The 21396-nt window shown below is 57.7% G+C and overlaps 2 protein-coding genes and 1 long non-coding RNA gene across 12 annotated transcripts in view; 1 reads left to right on the top strand and 2 right to left on the bottom strand.

The window, feature by feature from the left end:
* Nucleotides 1-12369, bottom strand: part of RASSF2 (Ras association domain family member 2) — a 13309-nt gene extending 940 nt beyond the window's left edge. The window contains exons 1-12 of one of the 3 annotated variants that reach the window (XR_011136481.1): nucleotides 12277-12369; nucleotides 9051-9132; nucleotides 8199-8274; nucleotides 7754-7905; nucleotides 6571-6656; nucleotides 5238-5398; nucleotides 4849-4950; nucleotides 4602-4653; nucleotides 4366-4487; nucleotides 3580-3677; nucleotides 934-3033; nucleotides 1-62 (exon numbers count right to left, since the gene is read on the bottom strand). The exon at nucleotides 1-62 is cut by the window's left edge and continues 940 nt beyond it. Coding sequence is in view for 2 of the 3 variants with exons in the window: in XM_068920811.1 (XP_068776912.1) it covers nucleotides 2964-3033; nucleotides 3580-3677; nucleotides 4366-4487; nucleotides 4602-4653; nucleotides 4849-4950; nucleotides 5238-5398; nucleotides 6571-6656; nucleotides 7754-7905; nucleotides 8199-8274; nucleotides 9051-9100 (969 nt within the window). In the remaining variant the exon portion in view is untranslated. Of the gene's footprint in view, nucleotides 3034-3579; nucleotides 3678-4365; nucleotides 4488-4601; nucleotides 4654-4848; nucleotides 4951-5237; nucleotides 5399-6570; nucleotides 6657-7753; nucleotides 7906-8198; nucleotides 8275-9050; nucleotides 9133-9669; nucleotides 9821-12276 lie in introns of those variants that run through there. The other 2 variants (XM_068920811.1, XM_068920812.1) reach the window with 2 other exon arrangements.
* A 686-nt stretch (nucleotides 12370-13055) lies between these two features.
* Nucleotides 13056-17288, top strand: LOC138062476 (uncharacterized). Its single transcript, XR_011136489.1, has 2 exons — nucleotides 13056-15380; nucleotides 15476-17288. It is a non-coding gene; the product is annotated as an uncharacterized lncRNA (long non-coding RNA).
* SLC23A2 (solute carrier family 23 member 2) overlaps nucleotides 15834-21396 on the bottom strand; it is a 57766-nt gene continuing 52203 nt past the window's right edge. For 5 of the 8 annotated variants that reach the window (XM_068920816.1, XM_068920815.1, XM_068920813.1 and 2 more), the window contains one exon: nucleotides 15834-21391. In XM_068920816.1, the coding sequence (XP_068776917.1) occupies nucleotides 21159-21391 (233 nt within the window). In that variant the 3' untranslated portion in view covers nucleotides 15834-21158. The remainder of the gene's footprint in view (nucleotides 21392-21396) is intronic. The other 3 variants (XR_011136484.1, XR_011136483.1, XM_068920817.1) reach the window with 3 other exon arrangements.

A 21396-nucleotide genomic window follows, 5' to 3' on the forward strand; every position in this document is an offset into this window, starting at 1 on the left:
GGAAGGTGAGCAGCAGCATCGCCGCCCAGCACCAGGCGCCGCGGGGTCTCATCCTGCCGGACCTGCAAGAGGGGCAGAAGAAGGGCCGGGGGGGGCGACGGGACGGTGAGCCGGTAGCACGTCCGTTGAACGTATCACAAGCGAGCGGGGAGGCCGGGGACCGCGGCGGCGCCGCCCGAAGATGCTCCTCGGCTTTTCGGCCCGGCCGAAAGCGACGGGGACTAAAAGCAAAGCTTTTCTGCCTGGCTCCGGGCGCCCGGCTCGCGTGACGGGCTGAGCAAACAGGCTCATTGTGCCCAAGCTGCTGAGCCATCGCCGGCCCGCGCTCGCAAAAAATAAAAATAAAAAAAAAAAAAGCCTTTTGCAAAAGAGCCGAGCGCCGGGGCGGGCTGGATGCGCTGGCAGCGTCAGCGTTTCTCCTTGCCATCCCTTCCCCCCTTGGAAAGCAGGCACGAGGCCGGGGGGATGGAGGAAGGGTGGGGGGGGGAATGGCAAACTTTACCCCTTTCTATATATTCGCCTTATCGCGGCCGTGCTAGAGGAGTTGCTCCTCCAAAGTAACGCGGTGCTGGCGCCTTTCCCTCTCCTCCGGAAACCCAGAGGGATGCTCGAGTCCCGATTCCCGGTGCTCGCGGCCGCGTCTCCGTCCCGCCTCGCTCGCCTGCAAAGTCTTTCCTTTCCCCATGCCCTAACCCCCGCCGCCAGCCCCTAAACTCCCTGGATCGCGTCCCCAAGGTGGGGAAAACGCCAGCGCCTGAGCCGGCACGACGCAGCTCGGGATGCTGCTGGCCGCCCCCCCCCCCCCCCCCAAAAAACGCTCTGCTTTGAGCCAAACTGCCCGCGCTTTTTCTGATTTTTTTCCCACTAGCCGCACTATTTCCCGTTTTTTTTCCTGCCTTAGGCGCCATCTCCGCGACGCTAAGTCGCCCTTACCTGCGCTCGCGACGGGGCGTCCGCCGGCCCGCCGCCGCGTCCCTCTCCGCGCCGGCCGGCCGAGCTTTGGGCCAGCCCTCGCCGGGGATTAGGCTTCATCCCGGCTGACAAAGCCCCGGCGAGCGACAGACAGAGCCGACGTCACTCGGCTCCCCTCCTTGCGCGGGGGGCCGGCCTGCGTCCCCGCCGCTTACAACATCGGAGCCACAAAAAATAAAATCCTCGCCGGCCTCCTCCAGCCCTTCCCGTCGCCGTTCGGCAGAAGGGCAGGTCGGCGGCATCGCCCCGTCCCCAGCGCTTGCTTTTTCCCGGGCCGCTTTTCGTCCCTTCGCCTGCAAAGCTCTTAGCAGTGGGGGGGGGGAAAAATCGGTCCGTGCAAACACAGCGTCCTCAGCAGCGTTTCCTATCTGCAAAGTGCTTTATTTTCAACGAAACGGGCTCTAACTCGTGTGCTTTTCGTTGCATACCGGGGGGGGGGGGGGGGCGCTACGTAGGTTTTTCTTGCTAATAAAGGAAGCGATGCCCAAGTCGGCCTCAAAACACGCAAGAAAGCGTTTGTCGCCGTGCGATGCTTTAGGCGGCGGGGGCCGCCTAAAAGGTACCGTTAAAAAAAAAAAAAAAGTTAAAAAGAGCCGTTGCAAAAACGGACAAACACGCGCATGCACACACACACACAAAAAAACCTGAAGAGAGGGAGAGGGTCACCACGGTTTTAGTTAGCATCGAGGTACAAAAGGGTATTGCTAGCTCAGCCCGGGAGGAGGGAGGTTTTCCCAGGCGCCTTGCAAAAAAAACTCCCCCCTTGCTGCTCTCCCTCCTCCTGCTTCCCCTGTGCATCGGGGAAGGAGGGGAGGAAAAAAAAGCCTAGGAGCGGTTTCGGCAGCGCGCAGACCCAGGGAGCCCGAAGGAACGGGCCGAGGAGGGCTCACGGGTGGCTCCGGGCTGCCGCCGGGCTGCTGGCGTCGGGTGCAGCTCGTCGCTGCAAAGTGGCCCCGCGCGTGGTATTTGGCATGTTACGTCTACCAGAGAGGTTTGATAGCGTTAATTCCACAGGAAAATTAGTGCAAATTAGAAAAAAGGGGAACGGGGTCGGGGGGGGGGGGTTGAGCCGTCGGATGCGAGCGGAAGAGGAGCGAAGCCCTGGGAGAGCGGCGCTCTCCCCGTAGACGCGGCCAACGCTCGATCCCAAGTTTTGCAGCCGGCAGCAGCCCCCCCCCCCCAGCAAAAGCATCAAGGACCGTTTTCCGAGGCCTCTGACCCGGCTACCTGCGAATTATTGCAAGTGAAATGTGCTTTTTTTTTTTTTAAAAAGAGGAAGGTATTTGTGCTATTTCGTGCCCACCCCCCCCCCTCGCCGCCCCGGGAACCGCGGGCGGCGATTCGGAGCGGGTCACGGGCCCGCTGCGACGGGCCGGCAGCTCTCCCTCCCCGCCGGCAAAGCCCGGCTTCGGCGACGCTCCCGAGGTGTTTGCTGAAGGCCGCGGAGCCGGCTCCGAGCGAGGCCCCCCCCCCCCGGAGACCCCCTCCGGCCACGCTGCGGGGATCAGAGCCGCGGCGAAAAGCAGAAGGGAGCAGAAAAAAGCCTTAGGAAGGAAGGACGGACGGACGGACGGACGGACGGACGCCTCCTCGGATGCTCCGACCGGGAACAAATAAAAGATCCTGGGGTGGGATGGAGTTAAGCCAGGGGTTAAAAAAACCCGGCCCGGCGAGCGCGCCGACATCCCGGCAGCCGCGTCCCTTGAATTTCCCGCGCGTCCTACCGGGCAGGGGGATGCGCGCGGCGCCGGGACGGGGGGGGGGGCGAAAAGGCGACGACGAAGCCAGCGCTCCCGCTCGGCCGCCCCGAGCGAAGCGGCTCCGGGGCGGCGGCGGAGCGAGGCCGGGAGCTGGCGGCGGCGGGAGGGCTGGGGTCGGCTCCGACGCGGAGCGGCGCGCGGGTCGCCTTGCCCGAGCCGAGTGCATTTGGCGTTGGCTACAGTAGGTCCTTCGCGGGAACGGTTCTCCCCGGAAAGAAAACCGGGGCGGCTTCACATCGTCGTCGGCCCTTCGGAGATCTCCTCCAGCCGCTGCTCGATCATCAGGCGGAGGACGGAGTATCTGCCAAGGGAAGGGAAAGGAGGGGAGGGGAGGCGCGCAGGAGAGGGGCCGGCAGCCCCCCCCCCCCGCCGGAGGATAACATCGCGCCCGGCGAGCCGCGGGAAAGCGACGGCGCTCGGGAAAGAGCCGCGGGGCCGAGGCTTTGGCGCCGGGGTGGGCACAGCCCGCGGCTCGGCGCGAGCCGGGCTGAGCCCGGGCCAAACCTCGTCACGCGCCGGCTCCGGAACAAGCCGTACCGGGGCGGGGAGCTCACGTCACGCCGCCGGGAACGGTTTCGGCACGCCGGGACGGCTGCCGCGCGGGAACAGGCGGCCGCCCCGCTGAGTCAGAGCGGGACGGGCGCGGGAACGCGCCGAGGAGCCGCGACGGCCGAGCTTAACTGGGTCAGCGCCCGTAGGGTGCGATAGCGCGGCGGTTTTGCAAACTTTAACTAATTTTTTTTTTTGGGGGGGGGGGGTGAACTTCCGCGTCTCCCCTGGAGGCCGCCGAGAACATAAATCTCCGCTCGGGCACTGGGCAGCTCCCGGGCAGGGCAGGGGCACCTACTTGCGCATGAGCTTCTTCACTTCGCGGTCTTCCTCCTCCTCCAGCTTCTGGATGAAGCTTTTGAGGACGGGCATTTCGAATTTGATGTACTGAGCCACCTGCGATGGGGCGGGGGGAGAAACGCAGAGCGGGGCTGGACCGTTGGGCCGTTTCTAAGCCCAAATGTACCCAGGAGCATCTAATCCGTACCCCGACCGCAGCCGCTTTGCCAACGAAGCGGCGCCGGGGTTACGAACTAGCCGGTAGATGGCATAAAAGAGCTTTTTTTGCCACGAGCGGCGTTTTCCCCAGCTAGGATGAAAAAAAAAAATTAAAAAAAAAAAAAAATCGCAATTCTGGCCGAGGATGTAAAGCGGTGATGCCTCAGGCGCGGGCGGCTGGGGAGGGCTGGCCGTCGGGCGCCGGGGCGCGAGGCATCAATAATCAAGGGGGGCAGGTCGAGTCTGGCTGCCTCGGCGGCTTTTTCGCCCCCCCCCCCCCGCCCGCCGTCGAGTTTGGGGCAATTTCCCGAATTACGCTTTGGTCGCTTTGTTCCCAATCGCTGTTCGGAGCCGCTCCGGATCCGAGTCCCCCCCCCGCCGCCTGGCCTGGCCTGGCCGCGAGCCGCAGCTTCCCGCGCCGCACGCCAAACGCCTCTCCCGGCTACCAAGGTGGGGGGAAAAAAAAACCACCGCAAGGATAATCCCCAATTTCCCAGCCCGGATTAGATGTTTTGAGCCTCCCCGGCGGTGACGCGAGACCGTCGGGCTCATCCGAAGCCGAACGCCTCCCCGCCGGCAAACTCACGTCGTAGGTGACTTCTTCCACTTGGTCCTTCTCCATGAGGAAGACCTTGGAGACCTGCTCGCAGGGGCCCTGCAGGACGCGGGCGATGAGCGGGTAATCCGTGGGCCGCAGCTTCTGCTTTTCTGCAACGCGAGGTAGGACAGTGGCCGACGGGGCCGGCGGGAAGGTTTTCCGCCCGGCACAGCTCCCGCCGGACGACGGCCCCCGTCCCGCGGGGCCGTTTCTCGCGGGCTTACCCCCGCTGGTGTGGACGATGTACAAGGCAAACTCTTCCGCCGAGTTCTCAATCTGTACAAGAGACACCGACAAGCGTTAACGGGTCGACCTTTCAATGCTAGCTTTCTTTTTTTATTTAAAAAAAAAAAAAATAAGACAAACAAGATTCGCTCTTCCATTAGGTGTTATACCCACGGGACGCGACCTCCCCGCAGCCCGCTGGGCAGCGCGAGGGAGCGGAGCCCCGCTGGGCCAGATCTCACTTGCCTTGAACTTGTTGAGCAGCAGTTTGAGCACCTGCGGCGTCGTCATGGTGCTGTTGATCCGCACGTTGGTGACGGAGCCGTACGCCGGCGTGAACACTGATGTCTACGGGCCAAAAAACCAAAAAAAAAAAAAAAAGTGCATTCGAGGTCCCGAGAGTGCAACAACCTCCAGATGCCCAACGTGCCTCCCCCGCGGAGCAAATTCCCCCCGCCGTGCTCCACCGCCTTCCCAGTCCTCCTGCTGGAGATGTTTTGGGGAGCCAGCAAAGCCCACGCCTGCCACCCACGCAGGACGCACGGCAAGGAGGACTGCAGCGAGGAGGCGTCCCGGCACGCCGGGCGGGCAGGAGACGACCTCCTCCTCCTCCTCCTCCTCCTCCCCGTCCTTACCTTGTGGTTGTAGAAGTGCCCGTTGATGGAGAAGCGATGGCGCCTGATGCGCCGCTGCTCGCTGGGCGTGCGCGCGGTACCCCGGCGCCGCACGCCCACGTCGCTCCGCGTTCGCATCAGCTGCGGCAGCTCCTCGGGCTGCGCTTTCCCGGCCTTGGCATCTGGAAGAGGTCGGAGCGCGGCCGGCTTTCACGAGCTCTGCCCGCGCGTTGGGAGACGCCCGGACCTTTCCCCGCTCCGATTTAGGCAACTGGACCGCAAATTGCCTCTTTGCTCTGCTTGGGGGCGGCAGAAAAACCCCGGCGGGTCCTAGACCGAAATTTTCCCCCTAAGCCTGCTGTGGGATAGCTGCTGCCAGCGCCACCAGGCAGATAACAAAAGTCAGGCTCAGAAACAGGAACGTGCAAACTTCCCTGCTCTTTTACCCAGAACAGATTTAAATTACCAGTTTAAACTACTGCAGCTACTGGTTTATCCTCTCCCGCCTCCCGAAGGAGGCTATTAACTCCTCATTACGCCGTAAATCCATGCAACCACCTGCACAAAGCCTCCCCTCTTAGGAACTTAAGCATCTTACTTGCTTTTTCCATCGTTTCGCTTCTTCCCCCCCCCCCCCCCCCCCCCGCCGCCTCTCTCCCTTTAATGAGAAGAGGGAAACGAGGCCAGCGCTTCAGATCCCAGCGTGAAAACCGGCCCGGAGCCAGATTATTATAGACTCGCCGCCGTTCATCCATTTTTAATGAACCGCTCGAGCTCAGGCGTTGCCGTCTTTGGGCAAAGCGGGGCCCAAGCGCCCACGAGGAGCGCCGGCGCCGACCCCGCGGGCGTTTGCAGGCAATGCAATAAAGCCTCTTTTTCCCCCGCTTTCCTCGCTGCCGCGAGGCCGGACGCTTTGCGAGGGGTTTATGCGACTTTGGGAAGTCCCAATTTTCAGGACTTTGGACGGGACATGGGGATTTTGGGGCTTTTCCAAACGTGGCTCGAGGCGAGCGGAGGGCGCTCGCGAGGAGGAGAGCAGCCCGACGGCCTCCGGGGAGGTCACCTCCGCGCCCGCCGCACGCTTTGGGGCTGCAATACCGGCTATTTTAGCCAACCCTAGCAAGACCTGCATGCAAGGTTTGCCGTTGCATGCAAGACCGCAACGGCAGCAAGCCGGGGAATCCCTCCAAAATTTAAAAAAAAAAAAAAAAAAAACCCAGCCAATTTCACAAAGACTTTTTGGGAAAAGCATCACATGCAACCCGCCCCGCGGGGAAGCGGACTCCCCGTGCGAGGCACCAGGTGCCCAAAGCGCAGCGGCAAGCAAACCCGGGAGCATCCCGGCCCGTCTCACCCGCGCCGCCGCTGCCCTCGGCGTTGGTCGTAGCCTCTGCGTCCGTAACCCGGATATCCGGCAGGGTGCTGGGCTTCAGCACGGAGCTGGAGGGGGGGGGAAAAAAAAAAAGACGGATGCGCCGTCACCGTGCGGTGCCGCCAAGGAAATCATAGCCGTGATAATTTCCCACGGCTCCCCGAGCGGCGCGGGGCTGTTCCCAGGCAGAGCGGCTCTCGGCCCGAGGTGTTTCGGCTGGTGTCTTCAAAGGGGAAGCGCGTGAATTTGGAGCCGGGCGGCCAGAGCCGGACTTTGGGGAGGAAGAAGACAAGACGCAGCGGTTAAATCTCAGCTGACCGCCGACGGATAGGGAAAACGCCCCGGAGCTTGCACAGGGGCCCTGCATTTTCCCGCGCGCGCCCCTGCCCTTCGGCAGCAGGGAGTTAAACGTCACAGTCACGGGTCACTCCAAAGGGAAAAAAAATATTTTAAAAAAATCAATCAAAATCCTTCCATTTGACCAATCTAGCGTTATCAGACCGTGCTGCATTTAATTTTTTTTTTTTTTTTTTAATAATCGCAAAAATATAAAGGCTGCTGAAGCCCTTCCCGGCTCGCCCAGGAAGCCCCCCGGCCGGTTTTGGGGTGATGAGGCTGGAGAACCGGTTTCCTCCCCAGCCCAGCAGCGATTTAGCCTCACAACCGAAACGCGCGTTTCCTCTTTCCCCCCTCGGTTCCCAGGCCCCCGTTAAGGTTTTCCTGTTTTCCCGTTAAAACGGGCGCTGTCGGCGAAGGAGCTTCTCGCGGGCCAAGGGGTCTTCGCAAAGCGAAATCGGGCCAGCGAATTTTGCGCTTGCCCTCTTCAACGTTGGATGGTGGTGGGGGGGGAAAAAAAAAACAAAAAAAAACCTCCAAAAAAGGAGTTTTCCTACAAAAAGTGTGACTAGATGCAACCCAAAACAGGCCGCATCAGCCCGTCCTCCTTCTGTAAAGCAACCCGATTGCTACCGCATGACTAAACCCCGACGTCGACCCAGTAATTGCGGTTTTCGACAGCCAAGGCAAACGCCGCGAACCGTAGCCGGGGGCCAAGTCGTCTTTTCCTCCTCCTCCTTTTATTTTTTCCCCCAACGTCTTTCCCTCAGCTTGCGATCAAGGGAAGGAGGCCAAGGGAAGAAGCAGCCTTGTTGGGGCCCGGACTCACCCGTGGGCGCCCAGGTTGCAGCCCGAGTGCCAGGAGGAGGAGGAGGGCGGCGGGCGGATGCGCTGGTTGTCGTCCTGCATCTGCAAGCGGATGGGTCGCCGCAGGCCCCACGAGATGTTCAGCAGCCCCTCCACGATGAACTCGCCGTCCTCCTGCGCCGCAAGCACACACACACACACAGGTACCCGCACGCGTCCCGGCCCGGCTGCGAGCCGACCGCGGGAGCCGGAGAGGGCGAAGGGCAGAGGAGCATCGCGCCGGGATGCTCCCGGCCAGCACGGGTTTCGGCTCCGGCCGCTCTCCGGCGAGCGGGGCGAAGCAAGAGGCGAGAGAAGGAACGGACGGCCAAAAAAAAAAAAAACCCGTATACAGATAAAAATAGAGGACTATAGAAAGGTATCGATAACAAAGCGCCTCGGGTCTTCCCGGCGCCCCGCTCTCTCACCTCCCTGTGCCGCAGCTGCAAGTTCTGCCCTTCGTAGTAGATGTTGTAGGTCTTGAGGTGCAGGAGCAGCTCATTTCTGCAAGATCAGAGCGGCGAGGCTGGGAAGGGGCCGGGACGGCCCCCCGGCGGCATCCACCCCTAGCGCCCACGGCTTCATTTGGTCAAATACGGGTGGTTTTTATTCCCTCCTTTTGGGGCAGGAGACCCGCCAACTCCTCCCTCCGGCCACTCTTGTGCAAGCGCCCGGGGATGGGCAGCGCCCCGGAGCCTTGCAAGAATATTATGGGAGAATTAAATCAAATTTAAACAAAAAAAAAAAAAAGGGATGTTTAAGCGGAGCGATGAACCACGGGGAAGCGGCGCCTCCGGGAGCGGAAAGCGAGCGTCGGAGGCTGCTTTGGTGCAAAGCAGCGCGAGCCCCCGGGGACTGGATGTCATGGGAGAGAAAAGGGCGGGGGGGGGAGCGTAAACGCGCTTCATCTCCTCCAAAAGCTTCCTGGAAACTCAGGGAATAAATTTGCTTCCTTACAAAAAGGATAAAAGAGCAATTACTAAAGCTGGGCTCAGGGCCTTTTTCAGCGAGAAACTAGTTCAGCGCGCCCGTTTTGCCCGAACTGAAAGCTTTGAGGGCGTTTTTGATATGATTCTTTACCCCCCCCCCGCCCCAAAAAAATCATTTAAACAACCTCCCAGCGCTTTTCATTATTACTTTTCCCCCCCCAAATAAAAGTCGCCGCTCCTTGCCTCGGCCGGCCTTCTCCTTCCGCGGCCCCGACTAGTGGCGTCAAAAACGAGTAAAACCGATCGACCGGCGGCAACCGACTCCGGTCCCCGTCATCCCCTGCGCCTTACCTGGAAATGCATTTGTCTTTCCCGCAGGGGACCGCGCTGCTGCCCTCCATCCTCACGCTCTTCTTTCATGGGGAGCCCAGAGCTGCCCCGCGGCGAGGGCAGAGAAAAAGAGGCAGAAGCGGCCGGGCGAAACCGAAGCGGAGGCCGCCGGAAGCGGGGGAGAAAAAAAAATAAATTAAAAAAAAAAAAAAGAAATCAGATAAGGCGCCGTCGACGCGCTGAAAATTTAATCCCGGGGAGGGATGCGCTTACGGCCGCGTTTGCGTCTGCGGCAGCCTCCGAGCCGGGGCCTCGCCGGCTGCGCGAGGCCCCCCCCACCCTGGGTGAGGAGGGAATTTGGGGGGGGGGGAGGCGTCGGGTCCCTCCAGCCGTTTCTCGCGCCAGCTGGGGCCGCGCAGCGCCGGGCACGCCGCGCTCCCGCCGTCCCGCTGCTTGCCGTCGGGCTTCCCAAAGCCCGAACGCCCTCGTGAGATGAGACGGGGCGGCGTCTAGCCTTTTTTATTTTTTTTATTTTTTTTACATTTTTAATTTTTTTTTTAAAAAAATAAAAATTTAAAAATTTTAAATTATTTTTAATTTAATTTTTAAATTTTTATTTATTTTTTTTTTTTTGGACTACCTCGCCAGTCGGCTGTTTAGCCTTTCCTCTGGCAGCCAGACAACTTGCCCGCGGCGTCTCCCTCGCTCTCGCTCATCCGAACGCTCAAAAAAACCGCCCCAAAAATCCGACCTCTGAAAGGGCCCGGACTTAAAGCCCGAGGGGATTTTTTTTTTTTCTTTTTTCACAAGGGAGGAAGTGCGGTTAAAAAAAAAAAAAAAAAAAGTGATTCGGGGGCGAAAGGTGCTCGGGGCGCGCCGGGAAAGGCCCTTCCTTGCGGCAGCTCCTGCTGCAGCTTTAAGGTGGTTTTAGCAACGGGGCTTTTCAGGCCGCGCTTAGCAAGAGCCCAGGCTTGAGCCCTGCCGGAGGTCCAGAGCTGCGGCAAACACACCTTTAACAGCGCTACAACGGGCGAAATAACTGAACCGGGTTTTTCACGCGCGGGGGACGGACCGCGTCCGGCCACGTTGCCCGCGTCCTCCGTCAGCCCTAGACGGCAGGAAGTTTTTATTAAAAAAAAAAAATTTTTTTCAAAAAAGACCCGGCTTCAGGCTTCGAAGCGCAGGGTCCGCGAGAGCGAAGCCACGCGGGAGCCGGCCGGAAGCGGCAGGGCAGGAAGGGGCCCCCAGCGCCGGCGCCTCTTTGTCTTGCAAAAGCAGAAGAGAAACCTGCCGAGGAGCAAAACGTCGCCGGACGCGCCGGAAGAGCCGCCGGAGCTCCTCCGCGCCGCCCCCAAAAACGGCCCCGAGAGCGGCTCGGCGGCGGCGGTCCGGCACGGAGCGGCCGAATCGCCCGCAACGGCGACGTCGGGGAAGCGTCGCGGGGGGGGTCGGGAAAAGGCGCCGGGATGCTGCGGCCGAGCCGGGAGCCGCCGCGAGCCCCGTTGCCCGTTTCGCTTTCGGCTCCGTCATCGCATCGCCATGCGAGGAACAGGGGCAAACGCTTCCGGCTTTGGGGGTCCGGAGGGAGCCCAGGCCGCGCGGCAGAGCGAGGGTCGGGGCGTCCCGGCGGGAACGGCGACGGCGTGCCCGGGCTCTCGGCCGGCAGCTCATCCGACGCCGAATCCTTAATAATAAAAATAACCACAATATCGGGGCCCACGTCCCTGGCGGGGGGGGGGATGCGATTTCCTCGCCGGGGCAGTGAGGTCCGCTGGCAACGAAGAGGGGTCGCGAGCCGCGGCTCCGAGGCGGGTAAGGCGTGAAAGAAAAAAGGTCTTGCTGGCAGCGAAGCAAACCAAAAAAGGGGGAAAAAAACCAAAAAAAAAAAAAAAAAAGGGAAAAAGTGCATTTTTCAGAGTGTTTTTGCTTTCCGGATGCTTTGGCAGCGCGAGCAGCTTGGGACCGGCAGCGCTGCGGTGGCCTCTCCCGCCTTCGCAAGGGACTGTGGGAATATCTCGCTCCCCCGGGAAGGACGGGGAAGCCGGAAAACCTTCGGCTCCGGGGCAGCGGGCGGCGAGCGGCAGCCCCCCCCCCCCTTCCCCGGCGCGCTCCTTGCCGCTGTCGCGCCGCGCGTAAAGCGGCCCCAACGTCCGCCCGTCCCAAGGCGCAAAAACAACCCCCCGCAGGCAATAGTTCTCCCCTTTTACACCGCAGCCCCTGTGAAGCGCGGTGCGACGGCCAGCCGGGCTGTTCTCGCCCGGAGCCGGGCCGACGACCCCGCCACGGCCGCCGAGCGACTCGCCGGAAGAGCCGCCCGCTGCTGCTTTGCCCCACGGGCGGCTTATTTTTTAAGGTTTAATGTTTAACGGGCGACTTCTCACTAATTGCTGATTTCTTTAAGCACGGAGGTGCCGGCGCTTCCATTGTTTTCTAGGGGCCCTATTGTTTGCCAGCCCAGCTGCTCCGGGAGGGGAAAGGGAGGAAAGGCAGAGCGCGCTGGGGACGAAGGGTCCCCGCCGCGATGGAGACGAGCGGCTGCGCGCGACCCCGAAGGGAAACTGAGTCCTGGACGCTGGCTCAGGGCAAGGGGACGGTCGCGCTGCCCGGTTTGACCCAGCTGCCGTCAGCGGGCTCCGCGCGGCCCGCGGGAAACGAGCTGGCGGGTCTCAGCCCGGACGGCGTCCGTCCTCGCCGAGCCACCCGCGCGCCGGGCGGCGACGATGGGGCACGTGGCCACCTCGCGTCCCACCGGCCGGGCGTCGCGTGCCGGGGCGGGCGGCGACGCTCCCGCGACGCCTCGGCCTCCCGCCGCTGCATCCCCGCGTTGGGAAAAGGGAGCGGCAAAAGCGAAGCGCGAAGTCGAGGCGGGGGGTCCCGAGGGGAGGACGAGTGCGGTGGGGACATCCCCTTTGGGGTGCCCCATCGCCGACGGGGGGGGGGGTGTGCGCCCCGTTCCCACGGTGGTGGAGCCCGTTCCCACGGGGGATGCCCCGTTCCCACGGGGTGCCCCATCCCCGGGGGACGCCCCGTTCCCACGGCGGGGGGGGTGGGTGGGGGGGGGAGCTCGGCCGCCGCCGAGCGGGTGCGCTCCCGTCGCCTGGTCCGGGCCGCCCCCTCCATTGTCCGCCCGGACAATCGCCGCCGCCGGGACGAGGCCTCCGGGGCGGCGGCGCCGCCGCGTCCTGCGCGTCCGCGGCCCCCCCCGCACACGCACCGCACCGCACCGCACCGCACCGCACTCGCTCACCCGGCCCCGGGCGCCGCCGGCCGCGCCCCGCTCCGCGCTGCTCCGCGCCCGCCCCCGTCGCATCCCGGCGCCGCCGCCCGCGTAGGGCCGCCCCCTTCGACGGGGCGGAGCGGGGCCGGCGGGGCGGAGCGGGGCGGCGCGCAGCGCGTCTCGGCGGAGGGGAGCGCGCGTCTCGGCGGGGGGAGCGCGCGTCTCGGCGGGGGGAGCGCGCGTCTCCGCGGGGGGAGCGCGCGTCTCGGCGGGGGGGAGCGCGCGTCTCGGCGGGGGGGAGCGCGCGTCTCGGCGGGGGGAGCGCGCGTCTCGGCGGGGGGGAGCGCGCGTCTCGGCGGAGGGGAGCGCGCGTCTCGGCGGGGGGAGCGCGCGTCTCGGCGGGGGGAGCGCGCGTCTCGGCGGGGGGAGCGCGCGTCTCGGCGGAGGGGAGCGCGCGTCTCGGCGGGGGGAGCGCGCGTCTCGGCGGGGGGAGCGCGCGTCTCCGCGGGGGGAGCGCGCGTCTCGGCGGAGGGGAGCGCGCGTCTCGGCGGGGGGGAGCGCGCGTCTCCGCGGGGGGAGCGCGCGTCTCGGCGGGGGGGAGCGCGCGTCTCGGCGGGGGGAGCGCGCGTCTCGGCGGAGGGGAGCGCGCGTCTCGGCGGGGGGGAGCGCGCGTCTCGGCGGGGGGGAGCGCGCGTCTCGGCGGGGGGAGCGCGCGTCTCGGCGGAGGGGAGCGCGCGTCTCGGCGGGGGGGAGCGCGCGTCTCGGCGGGGGGGAGCGCGCATCTCTCCCCCTTCCCGCGCGGCCGGGGCCACCCCGGGCCGGAGGGAGGCTGGAGGCAGGGGAGGGGGGAGGGCTGCGCCCGCGGTCCCGGGGTCGGGGGGGGGGGGGCGTGGGAACGAGGCGGAGGCAAGGGAGCGAAAGGAGGCCCCGTCTCGGGCACCCAGGTGGGCCCCGGGATTGGGATCCCAAAGGATGCCCCGTCCCGGGTACCAGGATGGGGTTCCCAAAGGAGGCCCCGTCTGCAGCTCCTTGGTTTGGGGTCCAGGATTGGCTTTCCAAAAGGCACCCCGTCTCCAGCACCCATGCTGAGCCCTGGGGCTGGGATGCCAGAGGACACCCTGTCCCGGGTGCCAGCGTTCCCGAGGGACACCCTACCCCAGGCACCTAAGCCTGGGATCCCAAAGGATGCCCCATCCTGGGTGCCAGGACCAGGCTCCCGAAGGATGCCCCAGCTCAGGCACCCGGTTTGGGCTCCGGGACGGGGGTCCCGGGAGACGCCCCATCTCCGACACCCGCCCAGGCCCGCGGCGGGCACGGCGATGCCGGCAGCTCCAACCGGCTCCCGCCGGAGCAGCCCGCGGAGCGAGCGCCGCCGGGATAGTCGGTATTCCCGAAGAGCAGCCGCACGCGGACTCGTCCGTCTCCCTTCGTCTCGGCCTGACCTTTCCCAGTGCTTTGCGGCTCCTTGGGCCTTGGGTTTTTTTTTTTTTTCTTTTTTCTTTTTCGTTTTTAAGGAATTTGGCTAGAAAGGGCCCACACTAGGAGAAAAAAAAAGTAAGAAATAAGCTAAACAGCTGCTTTAGCAAAACAAGCAACTCTTCACAACCGCAGATTGTCATCTGCCCTTTTTTTTTTTCCTCCCCCTTTTTTTGAAGCTTGCATGTAAAAAATAAGAGTTCAGGAGGAGCGGCCCGGCGAAAGCGAGCTGGGAAGGGGGCGATTATTTATATTCCAGGGGCATCGCGGAGGAACGCGCGGCGCTCAGAGCCCCATTGTGCGGGCGGGCGAGCGCCGGGGGAAAGCGGGGCCGCGGCGCACAATGGGGCTCAGTGCGGGCCGCCGGCGCCGGACCCGAGCGCGGCGCCCGCCGGGGCCTGGGAAAAAGCCGGGGGTTTTGTGCCAGGGGCGGCCTCGGAGCGAAGGAAACCCGTGAATTTTAACTTCGTAAACCCGCGGGGCGAGCGGGCTGCACGGCGACGCCGCGCTCGTCAGAGCCCCAAAGCAAAAAAACAAAACCAAATTTTTCTCTTTTTTTTCTTCTTTTTTTTTTTTTTTTCTCAAATGAAAGGAATGCGGCCGGCTCCTGCCAGAGGAGGCCAGCGTCCAAACCGCGGAGCGCCTGCCAGCTAGTCCTCCTCCTCGCCCGAGCGACGGATGCGAGATCTGACCCGAGGGGAACCAAGCTCCCGCAAGAGACACCCACGTTTCAGCCCGAGCGCCCCTCTCTGCTGTGCCGCGGGGCGCCAGAGCCCGCATTTCGGCTCCGGGGAGCCGCCAGGTTCGGGATTAGACCGGGCGTTATTCGGCGCTGGTGCTTGCAGCGGTCACGAAAGGCTTTGACGAGCCCCAAGGGGACGTTACGGCGCCCGTCTCACGGGGCGAGCTCAAGGGCAGCGAGCCGTCCCGCCCAACGGCACGCACCCGATCCCTTTTAAACCTCGGGCGGCGATGGATTTGTTCCCGTTTCCTGCGGCCGAGGAGCTTCGGGGGCGGACGCCGGCAAGGAACGAGCCCACGGCGCCCTCCAGGCCTGCCCCAAAACCGGAGCGTTCCCCCTCCGAGCGAGCGAGCAGCCAAGCTAAGCCGTTGCGACGCTGGCCGGCTCGGCTCGTTACAACGCGAAGAGCGCCGAGCTACTCGGCCGTAAATACCCAACGCTAGCAGCCACGCGGAGCCGCGCTGCTTTAGGAGCACCCGTTAGGCGGCCTCCCGGGAACGGATGGGGCTGTTGGGAAGCCGCGTGCCGGTACGCAACACCGGTTCTTGGGAACATGGTTACCGTCCCCTGTGCCTGCGCACGCGTGCCTTGATGCGATGAGCCCGGCAACTCTTTTTTTGCCCCCCGGTGAAGAGCGAACCCGCTCCATGGGCGCCCTTGCGGCAGCGGAAGACGCTTGGGGAGCCAGATGCGAAGCAGCGGCCGCCACCAGCTAAGGAAAACTCCCAACTTGAACCGAATCCAAAAGGAAACGCGGTTTCTTAAATGTTTGTACCTGCTGCGATACCCGGGCATCTTCCTTCAGTCCCTCGCTCTTGCCCCTTTAGACGGTTTTTTGGCCCTTTTTTCTTCCCATCCGTTGCCCAGCGGACCATTTTTGGACTAATCACCGCGGGCTAAACCTAAATTAAGAAAGGTACTTAGGGTACCTTAATTCCTCTTAAGATCAACAGGGGTTTAGCTACCTTGAAAGACGAGCGGTATCTAGAGCTGCCAAATTCTTACTTACAGAGTAATAAAGCCTGAAGAGGCCGAACAGGAATTAAACGGTGGCTTTTCCAAACGAATCCAGGAACGGTGCCTTACCAGGAACGGTAAAAGCTCTGGGCTGGAAGGGGAGGGACGGCGGCCGAGGACCGCGGTGCCCCGGCAAGGGCCGTCAGCGAGAGCGCCGCGAAATCTCTTCCCCTTATGTCCAGCTTTGGCCCAGGGATCCTCTCTTGGCGTGTTTTTGCACGGCCCTTGCTACAAAGAACTGCTAGTCGTGAAAAGGTAACTCTCTAAAGTTACTGCCAACCTCCCCGGCGCTCCCCAGCCACCGCTTCCAAGGGGATTTTTTTAAAAGCAAGTATAACAGCACGCTGCCAAGTTGCATCTATGCCCGCGTTTATTTATACTGAACAGCTTTAAAAATACAGAATAAAATAGCTTTATCTACTATTATTCACAACATCTGGTCCAAATATTACATTTTTAAATATTTGTTTAATGAAGCAATGTTAGAAAAAAATATGAAATTAAAAAAAAAATCCGTAAAAGAATTACATCTCAGAACAACAAAAAAAAAACAAACAAAAACATAACCCCCCCCCCCCGCTGTGTAACAAAAAAGTTTTACAGCCAAAGTCAGTCACAAAGAAGTCATGGAAAAAAAAATTATTTATCCCCACTGCCTAAGAACGGTCAATATTTCGTTACGCCAAAGGTTGTTATAAACAGACAAAAAGTACAACAATTTGGACTGGCAGCAAGATGATTTACCTGGAAAGATGTAGTAAGTGCCAGATAATACACAAGGCAATTCTAAATATATCTCTCATATCTATAGGTACGGATGACAATGCACAGTCACAGTCAAATTATAACTAGACAGGAATATTTTGGATGTTTCTCAACACGGATCCCCAATACTTAAAGCAGCCCAGCACTAAGCTGTATAAGACTCATGGGCAGAAGCTAAACACTGGCAAACTCGTGGCCTCCTCCAATACTGTAATGACCTACCGCAGCTATATAAACATGAGAGCATAGAGTAACTGTCACCCCATGTCCCAAAAGGCCATTAGCCTTAACGAGAAATACCAAGAGACACGCACCACGTGGGAATTTTTCTGCAAAAAGCGCGACCCACTCTCTCCCCCCCCCCCCAAAAAGGGAAAAAAAGAAAAGAAAAAGTCATTTTTGGTTTAAGAAGGCCACTTTAAAAAAAAAAAAGAAAAGAAACCACCACCACACACCACCGTAGGTTGTGCTGGTCTGTCACACATGCATTTTCTACATCAATATACAAAGTATGTTAAGCACAGGGTGTTTTAGATTGCGTGTAAACATCCGATGGCGACCTCAAGCCATTAGAAGCTGGCTATTTTTAAACCACACGTGCCTGTAGCGCTGTCTATACCGCCAAACACGCTATTCCCGACGCCTTCTGGCGAGGATGCCTCGTCGTGATTGACTGGTCTCACTCGGCGGATGCTCCTTGCGGTATGAACAGGACCGAGGGTTTCGGTTTGCAAGCGTCATTTGCACACTGGGAGTGCCAAGATTTCAGGAGGGAGATGAACAACAAAGGAACCCTTTAGTTTTTGGTAGTAACATAAACATGGGTAAATAAAGTATACACAACTACTATAGATTCGTCAATGAAGAAATTCTACCATCACATGACATTGTCATGACACTCATACCACTCCCTCCCAGGAAAACTGCCGTAATGGTCCTGAGTGGAAATGTTATTTTTAATACACGGAAATAAAATACTGCAATATTCATGTACAAACCAAGTTGCCATATTGAAAGTCAGTATTAAAAGGCATAAAGCAAATTTGGGGTTTCAGTTTTGAACTTTCTGCACGAGGCAACGGATTAAGTTCCTCGGTCGACGCAGTCTAGCGTGACAACGTTAGTCACAGCTACGACGCCTACGTTTCTATAGGCATAATTTGTTAGTCTTTGCTTTAGAAAACGTGTTTAAACATGTTAGCAAGAATCCGTAATTTAACCAAAAAAATACAATAGAACATCAGTTACAAAAGTCTCAAGTTACTTTGTTTGGCATACAGTTATGCCACCTTTGATATGACAAAATGCTATTTCTACCATGAATATTTGCCCTTCTGTCCTAACGTCCAGCCGAAACGTCGCCTCTTATCGCTCGGGTGTCGTCTTCTACCCGTGGTTTTGCTCACCTGCGCAGGCTGAAAGGCAGGCAATTACACATACGGGAAAAATACAGTATTGTGTTTGCAGTCACGTTTCCGCGCCCGGCCGCCCCTTACGCCCCCGAGCCCCGACGCAGACGACAAACACCGAGGATTCAGAACCGCAAGTTAATCCTCGGCGACACGGCTGCCAGCAGCTCAGGCTGCCAGCTGGGCACCTCTGCAGGTGAGGGCATTTCCCCAGCAGCCACTCGACACAAGGCAAAAACCACAGAAACACGTAGGCAGGAGGAGTAGTTCAGGTCCACAATCACCTGCCTCAACTGTACAAAAAAAACCGAGGGCAATTCTCAGCGTTTCCTTCACCAGGAGAGAAAAAAAAAAAAAAAAAAAAAAAAAAAAGCAAGCGTTGCATTTGCGGCTTCTCTGGCTGGCAGCTCCGGGATCAGTTCGGATGCGTCAGAAAGAGAAAGGGGAACTCGGGGAACTTCTCCTTCCAAGGCAGGACCGCGTACGAGCCCGCCCGCTCGCCCGTGCCGAGCGCCGCAGCTGCGCCAAACCGTTCCCTGGACGTTTAAGGTGCTGCCGATGACTTCGGCATCGCCTTTTGCTGTGAACGGTTGTTTCGGCAGGTCTCCTTTGCAAAACCGAAGCTCATCTTTAGCCGTTCGTATGGGAATGAGATTGAGACAGTTGTCATCTCACGTTACCTATTATACAAATTTGGTTACAAAAACGTCCGCTAACTACCACTACTTGTTCTAGTGTTACCGAGTTGAGTGGCTAGAAAAGCAAAGCATGCCAACTGAGCACTACCATACCGGCGCTGTTGACTGGCTGAGAGGACCAAAGGCCAAGAAAGAATTAAATCCAAAAATCTGACAGAATAATCTGACTTTACTTAGACCCTGATATTCTTTCTTACACTGGAAAAAAAAAAAAAAAGACTACTATTCTGCCTTGGTGAAGGAAACCAAAAGAAAAAAAACCCACCAACCAAACAAAAAGAGTCCTTGGGTTCACTGCCTTATAATTTGGCTCCAGCATCACAAATCATCTAATTGGCAACTCTTTCTAACGTGTTCAAGTTAAGGCCATAAAGAACATGTACAGCTTCACTTCATCCAAAAACGAGAGAAGGTGGTTTCTCATTGCCTCATCTCTTCACTGGATGAGCAGTCGTGCTATCGTGAGAATATCTTGGGGGGGGGGGGGGGGGGAAAGGTTCAGAAAAGCCTCAAAACACAGGTTTCACCGCCGTACTCTGTGCCCAGCAGAATCATTGGACTCGAAACACTTATTCAGTTAAGAGGTGGCACTGTTTTAAAGACAAAGCTTTTGCCTCCCTTTCTCAACCTTTATAAGTTAACCAACTCTGGCATTGCACATGATTATAGCCACCTTAAATAGGGGGCTTTTTCTTTTTTGTTCCTTTTTTTTTTTTCCTTCTCCTTTTTTCTTTTTTCAGCCTCCTCTTTCCGAATTCCCCCATCTCTCCCACGCATCTTTGGTGGCATATAAAGTTGGGAAATTTGGAAGCTTTGTGCCACTGATTAGAGGTCTCCGCGCTCCAACTATCTGCGAGCGGATGTGAAAAATCTAACACCTCGCTACCCAAAGAGGAAAAATTTAAAATTATAAAATGACTTAAGTTTCACAGGCAAACTAACCCTGTCTTATTACACAACAACTCCTCCGACCAGCTTTCGAAATAGTCCAATTGACACCAAGACTGCAAACTACTGAAAGTTCCCTGAAGCAGGAACACACACATGCTTTGTTATGGAAAAAAGCTGTATAAAATAGTTTCTGGAAACAGCCATGACATGCTGAAAACTATACGAATGGAATCATTCCGATTCTACGCTATTCAGTACTGATCCATTAAGCTCTTTCCTCGCCCTCCCCACCCAAACCCTTCCATGCTTCAATAACCAATAACAAATTCACCTGGAAGCAGACTCGGAGAAAACAGAGTTCCCGCGCTCATGTCCAGTAGTCAAACTTTGATAAATATATTAGTGAATTACAGGATCCACTGTTACGCTTTTTCCAGGAATACAAAACGCAAGCACTGTAGAGCATACTGGCCTTGAAATTACATTACACTACATTTCCCTGATGATCTCCACAGCTTAAAAATGCTTTTGGGGCCACACTGAAGTCTAAAACTAACTTGCAATAGTAAGAACATTAAACAGGAACAAAACTTTCAGTTATGAATGCATGATGAGCGTGAACACCCACATAACATCAGAGCTGAGACTATTCCAGGAAAAAAATCTGAATGGTGCCCTGATTGGACCCAATACCCGTTAAACCATCCAGTGGATGAGGCCATCAAATGTAGTGTCTCTGCTATAAAGGAAGATCACCTTTGCAAAAGCAGCAAGCGTTTGAAGGCGCCCCACAAAAAGAAACAACAAAAAAAGAGGCAACGCTCTCAATAAGCCGCTCTTGGGCAGCACCAGATCTCAACATCCAAAGAGGACAATTTTGTACGGACCCCAATAAGCGAACGCTGACAGCATTTTTCACCGTGTGATTTTTCCCTACAGGGAAAGCTGCACACAGACAGACCTTAACTGCTTAGAAGCGCTTAACAAATTATCAGTTTCCTTCAGGAGGCCTCTGCGTCACCTAGCTGGATACAGGCACTGCGCTGTAAGAACTGTTATCAGGTCCTATCGGAAGTTAAAAGTTTCCCACGGTCGTAAAACTAAAGTTATATATGTCCCTTTAAAGAAAACCTGCACCTGGACAATAGCTAGGTGGTTAAATGCCGGGCAAAAAAAAAGCAAATACGTCTAAAAATGTGAACTGACACAAAATGAGGGGCTCCTCGTACAGCACTAAGCTAAGAGAAGTCAGTCATAGCTTTCAGCAGCAAAGTTTAGTATGGAAACTTCTGTCTCACACTGGAAATCTTACTCAACTATCAATAATTCAAATAATAAAAGGAAAAAAAAAGAAAATTCTCATGATTTGCAAGTACAAACTACATCTGGTTTACAGGGGTCTGAAAATATGGAATGTGCAAACTAGTGACTGAAAAACAATATGTATATTGATTCGACGTTGTGTTTAGAAGTACAAATTTTTTTTTTTAAACTTTTCACAGAATTCAAATTTTCTGGCGTAACTAACATTGCCAGCAATGAACGCGCCAAAAATGCCAGCATCAATGACTTAAATAAAAATCACCATAAAAAGTAACCTTTTCAATAGCACCTAAATACTTTAGGAACCTAAGTTCCGTTTAAAATAAAAAACGGACTTAGGTGCATAGATATCTAAAGCTTTTGAAAAGTGAACAGAGGAGCATTTGAAAATTTGACCCAGAGACACTAGATCTGGCTACCACCACCCACAACAGGAAAGCTTTTTTTTTTTTTTTTTTTTTAAATCCGTCTCAGCTCTGGTTCCAGAATTTAAATGCAGATATACAAAACATATATTTTAATGCTTCTTAATCAGCAAGAAACTGCAAATACATCTCTTACTACAACTAGATAATATAATTTCAACTAAGGCTATACTGTAGCTTCCGAGTCTTCGTCTGAACTCCTGCAGTTACTGCTTTTCCTGAAACCTTTCCACGTGTAGCCCATAAAGGTAGGGCTGACTGGCAGGAAGCTGAAACACCTGTATTTTTTGATAAAGTTCATGCCAAAGGGCAAATCGTACGTTTCCATGCCATCCAGCGACTTGCTTCCTTTGCCAACCCCTTTCTTCCATTTCCTTATTCCCCTTTCTTCAGGGCTTCCTAGA

The sequence above is a fragment of the Struthio camelus genome, chromosome 27 (genome assembly GCF_040807025.1).
Source record: "Struthio camelus isolate bStrCam1 chromosome 27, bStrCam1.hap1, whole genome shotgun sequence".
Lineage (NCBI taxonomy): Eukaryota > Metazoa > Chordata > Aves > Struthioniformes > Struthionidae > Struthio > Struthio camelus.